The sequence below is a fragment of the Marmota marmota genome, unplaced genomic scaffold, assembly GCF_001458135.2.
Source record: "Marmota marmota marmota unplaced genomic scaffold, marMar, whole genome shotgun sequence".
NCBI lineage: Eukaryota > Metazoa > Chordata > Mammalia > Rodentia > Sciuridae > Marmota > Marmota marmota.
In genome coordinates this window covers 46963147-46978303 of record NW_025999842.1, presented here as the reverse complement: position 1 = coordinate 46978303, position 15157 = coordinate 46963147, and the positions used below count along the sequence as shown (strand labels likewise).

At 35.1% G+C, this 15157-nt stretch overlaps 1 protein-coding gene across 1 annotated transcript in view; it reads left to right on the top strand.

The window, feature by feature from the left end:
• The first annotated feature begins 3230 nt into the window (after positions 1 to 3230).
• Positions 3231 to 15157, top strand: part of Tmem244 (transmembrane protein 244) — a 35385-nt gene continuing 23458 nt past the window's right edge. Inside the window, exon 1 of the mRNA XM_015497684.2 lies at positions 3231 to 3430. Coding sequence (XP_015353170.2) covers positions 3398 to 3430 — 33 coding nt within the window. The 5' untranslated portion in view covers positions 3231 to 3397. The remainder of the gene's footprint in view (positions 3431 to 15157) is intronic.

Sequence of the window (15157 nt, the reverse complement as noted above, 5' to 3'; positions counted from 1 at the left end):
GAAGAAATTTGAAACAGTGAAATAAGTGTGTGCCTGTGTGGGTGTACACCAAATCTAAAGGAAATTCCATTAAAGCTATAAACCGAAAAAAATTATCCCAACTTTGTTATTTCCATGGCTCCCTGAAATAAATATTTGTTCTTAATATCTTTTTATGATTTAGTGATATCCTGTAGAGTACTTTATTTTAATTTCAAAAAGGCAGTGAATAGCAGATGTGGTAGAAGGCCCTGAAAAGGAGAAATGGGTTAGAGAGAACCAGTAAAACTAAAAAATATACTACACAATGGAGTATTACTCTGCATTAAAAAATGACAAAATCATAGAATTTGCAGGGAAATGGATGGCATTAGAGCAGATTATGCTAAGTGAAGCTAGCCAATCCCTAAAAAACAAATGCCAAATGTCTTCTTTGATATAAGGAGAGTAACTAAGATCAGAGTAGGGACTAAGAGCAGGAGAAGAAGATTANTTGAACAACCCACAATAAAAAATTAAAAAAAAAAATAAAATAAAATATATACTGTCAGACTTCCCAAGCAAAGTCAACTCTAACAGAGGGATCTGGAAGCATCAACGGGAATCTGTTTCATTCAGAGACACTGACACTGGGGACAAAGGAATTTCACTTTTTTGTTTCTTATGGTTAATTTGACTTTCTTAAAGCAGCATTTTTATTTCATCAATTATTTAAAATTGTATTTGGAATGTAAAAAGAAAAACTTTCGACAACTTAAATTTAGCAAAGAAAGATTTATGAATTGGGCAGCTCTCAGAACTAGGAGAGGTTTTCTAGAGCTCCACCCAGCTATGTGGGCAGGCAATATTTAGAGACAGAAAAAAGGAAATGAAATTCAGAAACAGCTTGATTGGCTACAGTTGGCATTGCCTTATTTGGAAATGGCATGAGGTGGCCTTTGCCTTAAATGGACATAGTCTCATCAGTTCTCAACCTGTGATTGGCTGAAACTGAGGTGCTGTGATTGGCTGAGCCTCTGCTACCTGTTACAACAAGATATTCTCTGTCAGGTTGCAGTTGTATCTATACTAAGTTAGAGTGCAGTTTGATAGAGAAGCAGCTGTAGGCCAAATTTAATTAAATTTAACAAGTGTTCTATCATCAAATCTTCAGATTCTCATTAAATCTATAGTTGCTCACAGTTCCTCAACTAAGAATCCAAAATCTAAAAAGGTGTGAAAAATGCTTTTATAACCCTTCAGTGGCAGAATATTACCTGATCTAAATTAATTTAATGACAAAACTAAATTGATATCAAATTTTTTTACAGTTTTTATTTATCCCCCCTGTGGATATTTGTATGTTTTGGTGTTCACAGAATGTTTCTGAATACAGAGTAAAGCTCCAGACCTTTGGGGCATGTAATATAATATATGAAAACTGTTATCTATATAAAATTCATTTTTTTCTGAAATTATAATAATATCTGGCCCTAAAGATTTAGTATTAGTAATTGTGAATCTGAACTCATTTTCCCCTCTGTTTTTATCAGGAAGAAATTCTAAATTATGTACTCTCTTGCAAATGTTTCTTTGATACCTTGAATCAAAGGTGTTAATTTATGAATGTCTCTACTATGAAGGAAACAATGAAATTAGGTTTTAGCAAAGAAGAACTCTGGATACAAATCACACAAAAGGACTGCAAATACTTTTTTGTAAAACATGATGACAAATTGTGACAAAAGTCACAATTCTCTTTACAGAGGATTTTGTACATTTTATTCCTTAACTACCATATGGGTATTGTGCATGAATATATATAGAAAAAATGTCTATACACACATATGTACCTGTAAGGTACACATAGGTATATACTTCATAAATTTAACAGCAACTTTGGAAAACAGAGTTAGTGTTGTTCAATGTGTGTGTATCATGTCTACTCTCACAACAGATCATAATAGTATCCTAAAAAAGGACGTTTATTGTTGTAGATGTAAATGCATGTGTGTATGTACACACACACACACAATTAGTACTTTTCAATATTTTATCCAGTGAACAGTTAGAATAAAATTAGTGTTGGTTCCCAAGGCACTTAGGAGGTATCAGCTTCTTAAGAGGATAGGTTTGTGGTTATTACTATTTAATAGAACAATTCAAATGGAATCTGAGCTTATATAAATTGCTCTGTATGTGTTAGAAGCAGAACAAGAAAGGCAAATGTCCTTTACAGTTCTCTGGGCTCTAACTCATGGGGAGTTCTACCTGCCCTCTTCAGGGAAAAAGGGTGGTTTATTGCTGTTACAAATAGGACAAGACATAGGATTTTGACTGTCAATCATCATTTATTGAGGGCCTAACTGTCAAAATCTGAAGCAGACAATGGGAGCTGTTACAAAGTTATTGGGGGGCAGAAGTTTTTCTTTGTAAGAACATGCAATATAAGCAGAGAACAGCACAACCACATTTTGAAGGAATTGTCTAAAGTATATTAACAAAAGAGCATTGATATTGTTATTAATATGCATTATGAATGTCAAATTTAATAACATATCCAGATGAAAAATATGCCCTGGGCTTGTAAAAGATACTCTGTTTGCTTTTACCAGATTCATGCTTTTATGTATAAGGGTAAGTATTCAAGCTGTGTTCTTTAGGGAAGTTAGAATGGTGTTGGGATGGAAAAAGAATGACAGAACACACGCAAATTCCTGTTCAAGGTCAATGGTAGTCAAAAGACAAGGAATGAACAATGGTAAGGGAAGGATTGGTTCTGGAGCCTTGGGGTACATAGAGCTCCAATCCTGCATCCTGACAGTTTTGGCAATCATTTATCTAACTATACAATGAACATTACTTTAGAACATGGAAATCCTTCTGTTTCCTAACCGAAGGGCAGAGGTTTTGTTGTTGTTGTTTTGGCTTTTTTTTTTTTTTGCCACAATGTGAAAGGAAACAGTGATTCCTTTCTCCAGAAGTATGTGTCCCTTGCAAGTGGAAGTATCATGCTTTCACATGAATGGCAGCAGCAGCCTTTGGGGACAATCTCAAGAGCTCCTAACTGAAAAACCCATGTTTCCAGTTTAAATACGAGGCAGTAATTACTCATGCAGCCAGGGACAATTCCACGTCACTGCCTATTTGCGGCACTGTTTAAAAACAATCCACTCATCCTTCAAATTTGACCAAACTACAAATGGTATGAGAACTCAGTCGTCTAATAAGGATGTTCATTTTGGCACTCAGCGGCTTACGCATGGCTCACAGATGGCTTCTGTCTCATTTTGTGTAATCCAATCATCCTGCACTACTGCGTCTCACACTTAGTCTCCAGGAGTAATTGAAAAGCTCACGGTGACAATTGTCTCTTCTTCCAGATGTCATCAGTATAAGGAGCACGGATCTCATCACCTCCTTGATGTAGGTTGTGCGCATGGCTCTCCACGTCAGGGTTGCTCCAAGCAAGGTAAAGAGACGTTACTTCTTTGCATTGCTTTTCCTGCTGCCTAGCCCTTGTGTAAATGAGTATGTTCTATAAATGGCCTCTCTGTCAGTAGGCAACTTGTTTCGCTTTTGGCTGGGTACCATGCAGAAAACATTCTGCTGTACTGCTTGCATCTTGTGGTAATGGTGGCAATACAGAGGCGCCTGTGCCCAAGAAAGGATTCTAAAACATTTAAACAGTAGCTGTTTAAAAGCATCATTTTACACAGAAGCAATCTCTCTAGTGTTAACACCTGTACTTCCACTACCATGTTCCAAAATCTTGACAGTTTGTCCTCAATCTTTTTTTTTCTTTTCTATTTTTTTTTTTGCAGGGGGTAGCTTTTATTTTTGTAGCTTCTAAAGGATGTGCAAGATTTTAAAGGCAAAGCATTAAAACATTTTAAGCTGTAGGGTTGTTAGTTTATTTTCCCCCTGAAGCTAGTGTTAATAGTTTTTATTTCAGTATAAAAATACCCCTTTAAAAAAATCAAAGAACCTGAAACAAGGAAATATGCATAGCTTCAAAGCAGCTGTGTAAATTCACATAGACTTCAGGCCTATAAAGGAGCAGGCTTAAGGGAATGACACTGGAAAATCAGATTTTTACTTAAAAATTAATTTATGATTACAAGTGAGTGCTACATTCATTTTAGTAAAATATCAACACCATGTGTATTTCCTTGAGCTTTTTCTGCTCAATGCCATCATCACCACATACATCATCAGTGAGAAATGTTGAATATGGCAACAGCTAAGAAAAATTTTCTAGGTCAGTGAAAACACTATTTCAAGGAAAACATTTTCTAAGAAACTTGTTTTTAAAAAGGATTTTAAAATTGTTCATAATTTATAAATAATTTTGGTATGCAACTAGCAATAATAATTTGCTGAAGAGATAAAAAATTAAAAGATAACATCCTTTGTCTTAAGTAGCTTACACAAAGAACAGGGACTCTATATTTAGTCTCGGTTTACACACACACACACACACACACACACACAAATACATACATATTCCTTGCAGGAGAAATATGTGCATGGTTAGTGCAGATCTTGACAGTTTTAAAATCCCAGAGCATGTGCAGTAGAGGTGAGTTGGGTGACAGTCTGAATTCTCATGGCACATCCTGTGGGTTATGAGTTAACTTTTCTTCAATCTTTGCTTATTGTCAGTATTATCAGCACAGGAATTACTTATACGCTCCTAAATTAATATTAATAGCAAAAGTGACCTTCATCTGAAGATAATTCCAAGGTTCCACAAACATATTGAATGCACACAATGTGCCAGGCATTGGGCTAATTAAATCCCCCATCTCTATGCTTTAAATGAGAGAAAAGCTGACACAAGGGAAAGAATTGTGGCCAAAGGCCATTTAATTAATTTGCTGTCTGGGAAAATTGCACAAAAAAACTGGGAAGCAAGCCCAGGTATGAGGACTGGTAATTTGTTGTTCACAATACAGTGTTTTGATGTTCAAAATGCACTTTTCCTACCTACATTAAACTAATGTAAACTTTCCTCTGTGAAACGAATGTATGTAAAGATCTCAGAGACACAACCCAGTTTGGAATTTCCTTGGACTGGAGAATTTTGTCCTTGGAAGAGGCCCTTTCCAAGGGAGCGGCTCCATGGAGGCTGCATCCTGAGCTATAGTCCAACAGGAGAGAGGGCCACATCTCATGGTTTCTCTAGGAATTGTGGTAAGAACTCAAAGGAAGGCTTTCGATGGAAAGAAGTGGAAAGGAAAGAATTCTCTGTTGATATAGTACTGAATACGGGGAATTTTACATACGTTCTGAACACAAAACTTCTATGAGGGGCTGGGGCTGTAGCTCAGTGGTAGAGTGCTTGCCTAGCATGTGTGAGGCACGGGGTTTTATCTTCAGCAACACATAAAAATAAATAAATAAAAATAAATGTATTGTATCCATCTATAACTGAAAAAAAACCAACAATAACAACAAAAAAAACGATGAAAACTTACTTATGTTTTACAGATAAATAGAAGAAACACTCAGGAAGTAACTGGCTGATGTCACATACTTGCTGGGGAGGAACTAGGAGAGTAACTCCAGCATATCTGACTATAGAGTCTACATTTTTTCATTGATAGACTATGGTTCCCATTGGACTAGGCTTTCATTATGTTTTCCTTCCTTCCTTCATTATTACTCAAAATGTAGTTATTGAATATCTACCAACGGTTAAACAGTTTGGGAGATGAGGAATTAAACATGACTAGCTTCACGTCTCAGAGAGGCTGAAGATATAAGCACCTCCATAAATAAGTGTGTTACTACACAAATGTGGTCAGATCTGTAAGACATACACATAATACAATGGAGGGAAGGATGGGAGGAATGAGAAGAGGAAAGAAGGAAGGAGGGAAGGAATAAAGGGAGGATGGACAGAGAAAGGGAGGGGGAGGAAAGAAGGAGGGAGGCAGAAAGAGAAAGATATAAAGGAAAAAAGGGACAGAATGACTCTGTCCTGGAGTCAGGGTGCAGTGGGAAGATGGCATATGAGCTAGACCTTGAGAACATACAGCTATTTGCTCTAAGAGTAAGCTTTGTAGGCGATGGGAGCATTCTTGCTTCGCAAAATCACATAAGAGCCTCCAGTTTCCATAAGATAAATGGAGAAAGCTATTTATTATAAAAGGAACAGGCTCAGATTTCACAAGAGAATTCCCCTAAACTTTCAAAGTTCATATACTTCCAATGCTTCTTAAATTATTTCTGAGTATAGAAAAAGAAGAAAAAACATGAAGCTGTTTTAACGAAACAGAAATTAAAGATAACACAGAAAAAGATGGGCCAGGTGTGTTGGTGCACTCCTATAGTCCCAGCGGCTCTGGAGGCTAAGGCAGGAGTATTCCTAAGCAACTCAGTGAGAACCTGTCTCTAAATAAAATACAAAATAGGGATGGGGATGTGGCTCATTGATTGAGTTGAGTGCCCCTGAGTTCCATCCCCAGTGCCCCCATCCCCCAAAAGATTGATCTAATTTATGAATATAAAGGTAAAAATCCAAATAACATATAAGCAAAGCAAACAGAATCTAAGATGACATCATACAAATAAAGTATCATGGCCAAATTATATTTATTCTAAAAATGTAAGGATGGTTCAGTATTAGGTAATCTACTAGCATAATTAATCATATTTATAAATTTAAGTAGAAAATCATATGGTAATCTTCATAGATGCTAAAATGGTCTTTGAGTAAAATTGACAGCCATTCCTAATTAAAACACTAAATAAAATAGAAACTGATGATTTCTTCTTTTTCCTTATTTTAAATTTATTTATTTATTCTAATTTGTTATACATAACAGCAGAATGCATTTAAATTCATAGCACACATATAGAACACAATTTTTCGTGTCTCTGGTTGTACACAAAGTAGAGTCACACCATTAGTGTCTTCTTATATGTACTTAGAGTAATGATGTCCATCTCATTCCACCATCTTTCCTATCCACATGCCTCCTCTCTCCCGCCCCCCTTTGTCCTATATAAACTTTCTCCATTCCTCCCATGTTGCCCCACAACCTCCATTATCTATCAGCATCCACATATTAGAAAACATTCAGCCTTCGGTTTTTTGGGATTAGCTTACGTCACTTAGTATGATAGTCTCCAACTCCATCCATTTACCTGCAAATGCCATGATTTTATTCTCTTTTAATGCTGAATAATATTCCATTGTGCATATATACCACAGTTTCTCTACCCATTCATCTACTGAAGGGCATCTAGGTTGCTTCCACAGTTTAGCTATTGTGAATTGATCTGCTATAAACATTCTTCTTTAGTATTAAAGAATATCAATAACTACACATGCACACATGCACTCACCTCACATCACATCACATCACAGTCCTAAAGAGGGTGTGTTACTCAGTGGAAAAAAACAGGGACATCTTTAAAAAGGCAAAGAACCAGACAAGGATATACATTAAATTCACTATTATTTAAAAATATACTGGAAGTTCTAGTCAATCCAATTAGACCACAATAAAAGAAAGAGCCGTAAGAATTAGAACAGAAGTGAAACTAAGTCTATTTATATATACTATTGTATTTATATATAAGATCAAGCAAAATAAGCCAATCCCCTAAAATCAAAAGTCAAATGTTCTTTCTGATGCTATCTGGGTGTTAACACATAACAAATGGGGGTGAGGGAAGAACAGAAGTTTAGTAGATTAGACAAAGGGGAATGAATAGAAGGGAGGGGGAATAGGAATAAGAAGTGGAATGAGTCTGTCTTAACTTTCCTATGTATATTTTAAATACACCACAGTGAATTTTCACATCATGTACACAAGATTGGGATCCTAATTAGAATAAGATGTACTCCATATTTGTATAAATATGTCAAAATGTACTCTACTGTCATAGATAACTAAAAAGAACAAATAAAAAATTCTGATTATTGGCTGGGTGCTGTGGCACACACCTGTAATCCCAGTGACTTGGGAGGCTGAGGCAGAAGTATCACAAGTTTGAGGCTAGCCTTAGCAACTTAGCAAGATCTTTAGTAACTTAGGGAGACCTTGTCTCAAAATAAAATATAAAAAATAAGAAGAGCTAGGAGTACGGCTCAGTGGTAAAGCACGCCTGGGTTCAATACCCAGACCCACACCCTGAATCATGAGGTGTGTATCTTATTCTTTTAAAATTTTGGTTTTGTGTGTAATTTATAATGTGATCCGATCTGAGTATGGTGATATATGCATATCTATTTGCATGCATGATTTATAAGTTAATTAGTAAATATTTTGGGGGGGGTGTATGCTCAAAGAATTACTACTGTGAAAATGCATTTAAAATTTTTGTAAAATATATATTGAGTTTCAAAAAATGAAGTCTTGTGATTTGACAGCAGATAAATTTGGTATAATATAAAATAAATCTTAAATAAAGATAACTAGGGAGAAAAATGAAAATACTAACACAAACAATAACACATTTCAATATGTTAATAAGATATTAATGTAAAATACAAAATCAGTTGTCTTTATATACACAAATAGTAGCTAGTTAGATGATGTTATGAAAGATGAAACTTAGTAGCAAGAATTTATTTAATAATAAACTTGACAGATAGTATGTGAAAGCTATGTGAGAAAAGATTAAAGTATGCCTGAATGATACAAAAGTAGACTTAAATAAAGTTGGAGATTTTCTTGGTTTTAGATAGCATCAGTAAACCTTATAAAGTTTATTCCTATCACTTATTCCTATCTTAGTAGTGAAGTTAGCATAATCACAAAAAAAAAATCCCAGAATTGTTTTATGAAGTTATTCTGTCAGATTTGGAAGTTTATATATACATATGAGAACCCTAAAACAAAGAGATAAGAGGGGACTGGCATTATCAAATATTTTAAAAATAATTTTGTTGAGGAATAAATTTTTAAAACTAAACATGTTTAATGTGTGCAATTTGATGAATTTGGACACATGCAAACTCCTGTGAAATCATCATCATCAAAGTGTTAGACATATTCATCACTCCCCAAAGTGTCCTTGTGCCTCTGTGCCAGTTTGTGCATATGTGGTAAGAATACCTAACATGAGCTTAAACCTGTTAATGTATGCCTTGTCAGATATTAAAACATACTATAAACCAGGTGCCGTGGCACAAGCCTGTAATCCCAGCAGCTCGGGAAGATGAGTCAGGAGGATCATGTGTTCAAAGCCAGCCTTAGCGACTTAGCAAGGCCCTAAGTGACTCAACAAGACCCTGTCTCTAAATAAAACACACACACACACACACACACACACACACAAATAGGGTTGGGGGATATGGCTTATGGCTCAGTGGTTGAGTGTTCCTGTATTCAATCCCTGATACCAAAAACAAACAAACAAACAAACAAACAGAAAACATACTATAAAGTTTCTACAACTAATTCAGTGTGGTATAGATTCATGAGTCATAGAAAGAGAGCTCAATGGGGAAAAAAAACAGAGAATATAAACAACAAAAATGCACACAGCTGAAAAAATGGAAAAAATGTAGCAGCTCCTTGGGAATGTCTGGTTACCACAGAAAGCAAGGCATTGATGGGGACATGTCAAAAGAACACAAACGGTGTCTTGTAGGCCAAATTTGGAACCATTTGGCATCAACAGAAATCATAATTATTTTGTTTATTCTGTGTTTTTCAGTGTTGGGGATTGAACCCAGGGCCTCAAGCATGTTTAGGCAAGTGTTCTACCAATGAGCTACACACCCAGCCCCAAGGATCATGATGCTAGTAGATTATGACACAGAGAAAACAAAAAGATAAGTTATCAAAAATAAATGAATAAATAATAAATATATAAATTAACACCTAAGATCAAGGGTAAAAGAGGAAATCTCTTTATGGAAGAATGTCTACTAAAATGGAGAAAAAATGAAATGATGAAGTCATCAGTCTACATCATCGATGTAAATAATTGATTCAGACAAGATCTGTTAATGGGTGCTAAAAGCTTTGGGCAAAATGTTTTGAAGGAACAAGATATTCACCTACTCTCAAGTCATAACTTATTAGTTACAGAGGATAATAGTACAAATAAAAAACACAAATACATCACCTTTATCAAAGTATCAAAGTGACCATCACTGATAATGAAACAAAGTCATATTATGTTCTCCTTATGAGATGCAATGGGAGATACACACCCATTATAGAATTCTTCCCCGAAGAATCTAATAATGAGGAAACCATCAGAAAAATTTAGAGTAAGACACTAACAGATATGATAACAAAATGCAACATGTGAAATTTGATTTGATTCCAGGATTCTCAGATTTTGAGGATAACTGAAGAAATTTGAATATGAATTCCACAGAAGTAATATTTCATGTCCATATAAAATTTCCCATGCGTGATAATAATTTGGTGGTTGTCTAGGAAATTGGACTTGCTTTTGTGAGACTCTGGGGAAAATGTTTTTAAAATTTTGTCTTCACTTTTTGCCACTGAAAAATAAATGTGGTACAATTTCACATTAACTTTACACATTATACCTAGTCATATTCTTGCAAAGGCTTTTTATTAAATTATACATCCTTTAAAGGGGAAATAAGTGAATATTAATATAAAAATATGATATATTTTGAAAATATATTTTGTGTGAAGTACAAAATACTTTAGCATAATATAGTATGAAATATGTGTACATAAATTAATGTTAATCTATACCCCAGGAGCTGTTGATTAACATCTAAAGTACCCTTATTAGGAATTCATACTTGAATAAGTTCTCAGGCAGTTCAGAAAATATTATTGAAAAGTACACTAGAGATTTTGTTAATGAACATCAGAAACAAGTTATATTTTTCACTGATGAAATTAATTTTGTTCCAAACACGCAAAATTGATCAGGCCTCCCTATCCTTATATGAACAAAATATAAGAATTTGGAAAGCCTAGTAACTCAAATACCATTAGAGAAGATTCCAAGATCTTGAACTCCATGCTCTTAGACTGTGCCTCAACTTCATGGAAAAATGTGTCAATCATCTTGCCAGGATATTTGATGTTGACTTCAGGGTGTCATTGTGATGTCTCAGAGTAAACTTGGCAAACTCAAAGTAGTTGTCAAAGTGTTATAGATCAGAGAGGGGGACTTCACTAAGTTATTTTTTTAATATTTATTTTTTAGTTGTAGGTGGACACAATATCTTCATTTCATTTTTATATGTTGCCGAGGATGGAACCCAGTGCCTTACACATGCTAGGTGAGCGCTCTACCACTGAGCCACAACCTCAGGACTTCACTAAGTTTTTAAGAACAGGTTGTAAAAATATTTTTGTCTGTTTGCTAATAATTTACATTTGGTACAATTTTAAGTAGGACTTGCTATTATTATACAATAAATACCTGGTCTTTCTCTTCCTTTCATTAAAACTTACAAAATATATAAAAGAGGGAAAGGCATAGCCATAATTTCAGCCTTTAAAAACAAACATTGTTAAGACATGTCTTTTTAGATACTGAACTAAGGAGAAGAATGTAAAGCTCCCAATTGATTCTCATGTTTGAAAGCTAGATATGTTGACCAGAAGAATCTGAGAGTTGTTTAATAGCAGTTTAATTTGGGTTTATTTGAATAATGAGACTAGTGAGTAGTGACATTATGAATTATTTTTATCATTTTATTTCATGTTTTTATATTTTTTAAATTTTTGAACTTTTTTTTAATCCTTTGAGAATTGAATTAATGAGCTTATATTATTTTGAGACTTTAGAAAATCAAAGAGGCAACTGGTTCTCTAAAGCATTTTAGACATTTTTGAACTTTACAAATTAGGGAAGAAATTTCAAAGTCCTGAATTGACTGGAAATGACTAGCCAAAAGTTGAAAACAGGAAAATTTACTTCACCTTCCCTTTCACTTCCCAGAACTACTACAACCTTCATGACCAATACAATCATTATTAGTTTTAATGGACCCAATATCTGAACTTGTTTTTCTAATGTTTGTTTTATTAATAGTTTAACAGCAGCAAATATGCCATAGAATGGGTCTATTATTGTGGTTCCTTCTGAGACTTTTTTGGGTGCTGTCCCTTACCTTAGCACTTTTAGTGGGGTGTCTTTTGCTTAGGTCAACATGACTTGTATCAGATGAACTCTATGATATGGACACCCACGTTTGCTTTAGAGAAATACATTTGTCTCAAAGTCATTCATGCACAGTCCTGTCCCCTGCCCACCAGCACCTGTTAATAGAGCTCCATCTAACATGGTGTCAAATACCAAGTAGTGATTAGTTTATTCGGTGAGATTCTCTCCTCTTGTGCGTTTGCATAAGAGAAAGAGTTGGTCAGTTTTTAGTAGAGTTGGAAGAAAAAACAAATCTGAGACTAGAATAATTCAGCCCTAGCATGGAAGATTATGGCAATGGCCCATAGGTCACTAGAGCCACTATGTACTTAACCAATGAGTTATTGTGGATCTTGAATGGTGGCAGAGAGAAGCTGAATTAGTAGATGTTAAGATAGTTGTCTTAATGGATTCTAAAAATCTTCCTATTATCCCCATTGAGGTAGAGTGAATTTTGTATTCCCTACAACTTGAAGGAGCCTAATGAACATATTGAAATTTGAAAGACAATTTAAAATACTAATCCCACAAACAATATTTATACAGCTTTCAGCACATGCCATAGTTGCAGATATGATGATGCGGTTAATGCTTTCTTTAATTCTCCATGAGGATGGGGATAATCTTTCCTTACAGGATTTTAAATGTGTTCTACATGGAACCCATATAATTAGAGTTGGAATTATTCTTAATATTTGAGATTCTTAATCGGGGATACATGGATGGGCCTTAGAGTTTCTCTGAAAACACTACAACTGTACACAATTTTGTGTGTATTTGTGAGTATATGCATTTTTCTGCACATTCCACATTTTACATCAGATATACAAAAAGAAAATGAGCAAATAAGGGTTAAAAACACCAGATCAAAACATTACTTAAAAAAACTTGTCCAAAGTCATGCAAGCTTTAACTGCTAAAGACTGATTTCTCTCTTTCATTACAAACTTGTTAAACATGATTCTACCCTGTAAAAATCATTAAGATTTTTCTATTTCCTACTAGAAATATATATATTTTAGATTCAGAGCCACATTTGAAAAAAATACAGATTACTATATTGCTAACATACTGTTTTCTCACAGACTTGTATTAAATTCTACTAATACCAGCATCCTACCACCATGTTTCATTTCATTTTTTTAGAACAAGTTATTCAATTTTTAAAAGGAAAAATATCTTGACTAATTTTGTAGGACAGGAATGGCATTCCATTTTTGTGTTAACATGCATTTCTTTATTTGTAGTAAAAAAAATATTCTATTTGTTCATTTCAATAGAAAATTTGTGGCTTTCCTTTTTGGTTGAGGAACTTCGATATCCCAGCTGTCCATCCAATTCCCATAAAGAAATTCTGCCTGAGAGAAACTCTCGGAGAAGCCTGTTCCTGTTTATTACCTGAACTAGTTTCTATGGCCTCAGTAGGTCTTTGTATTGTAGTCAATGAGAAGTTTGTTAAAATGGGAAAACCAGGGTTAAGAGTAATAAAGTTTGAGAACCACTCAAATGACATTTAAACTGATCCTAAATATGAAGTGTATGGATGATTTTGAGTTTTGCAAGAGCCTAAATCCTTATGAAGTCAGGTTATATCTTTTTGATGAGGTAATTTTGCCCTTATAATCAGAATCACAAAGTTTACTTTCTGATTGAGAATCAATAAATCTGATATAAAATTGCAACTTAATGATTGGCTTTGTGAAAATGACTTAATTTCTCTAAGCCTCCATTTCTCCATTAACAATGAGGGCATTATAATCCTAGCCTGTGAATTTGTTTTGAAGTGTGAGCTAATCTACACAAGTATACTTTAAAAGGTTCATATAAACACAGGATACATGCTGAGAGCCACGGCCGAGTCTGTATGGCCCCTGGCATTTTGCCAACAGTATTGATTGACAGGCGAGGCATTACTATCCGCCTCTGCCGCAACTTTTGAGTTCTCGCACTATTTTGGAGTTCTCGTGGGGATTTCCGGGGATTCCCCGAGAGTTCCCATTGGTTGGGGAAGTGCAGGAGGAGGGATTTCCGGGAGAGATATTTTCCGGCTGGGGGTTCCTGGAGAAGCCTCGTGGCTTTCGGGAGGATTCCCCGGGAGCTGTGTGAAGTGTTTTCCTGCAGTTTAAAAATAAAGTTTGTTCCTGCTTCAGTGGCTCGTGATTTGTGCCCAGCCAGACTGCGGCAGATATACTTGCTTTTTCTAATTGTTTACCATGTGATTATTATTATTATTATTTATCTTACTTCTTTCTTTGTATCCTAAAAGAGTCTCAAACAGCTTTGGGAAGAATGTCAATATTTGCTAAATTTTGTGTTGATTATTACTATCTCCTGTATAGCCAAGATTACTTTCATATGGGGTGGTATTAAGTGTGGCTGGTGCTCTGACTGATCATAATATCTGCTCCTTAAATAGCTAGAATGTCCTGGAAGGCCAAGATTCTTTCAATTCTTAAATTATGCTGAGTCATCCAACTTATTTTCACTGAGTATCTGCAGGAATGACACCAGACACTATGCGTGTATCAGTGAGCCAGAGGGACATATCTCTTCCCTCTCAATCCCTTCCAAGATACAATTAGATCCCATATTTGTAGTCATTGTTTGGAGAACTATAAAACAATATGTGCAAGACATCCCAATTTACATTGAATGCCACAAGAGAAATTCAAGTGATATATGAAGAGATCTCCAGGAGAATGGAACAAATATAAACCATTCCTTTTTGAATTATACACTGACTTGACTGGGAATAATATGGGGTGGTATTAAGTGTGTGGAAAGACAGTTGAGTGAGTCATGCCAACTGGAGTATTCCAGGTCCTCTGAAGCTCTGAATCCTCAGGGATGCCACCAACACATATTCCTATTCATTCTGGGTCCCAAACTAGCCCTTACAAAGATACTGTTTTTGGTTTGGGGAGGTTCTGAATTTGCAAATTAATCAACTTTCCTCTATTTTGTGTAGATGCAGTCTTTCCTTAATTTCAACTCATTAAAAATGCTTTATTGTTTAGGGCAGTGGAAGGAAGACCGGCATCAAAATATTTTTGATCCAAAGAGATGACAATGTGAAAAGCAGTTGTAG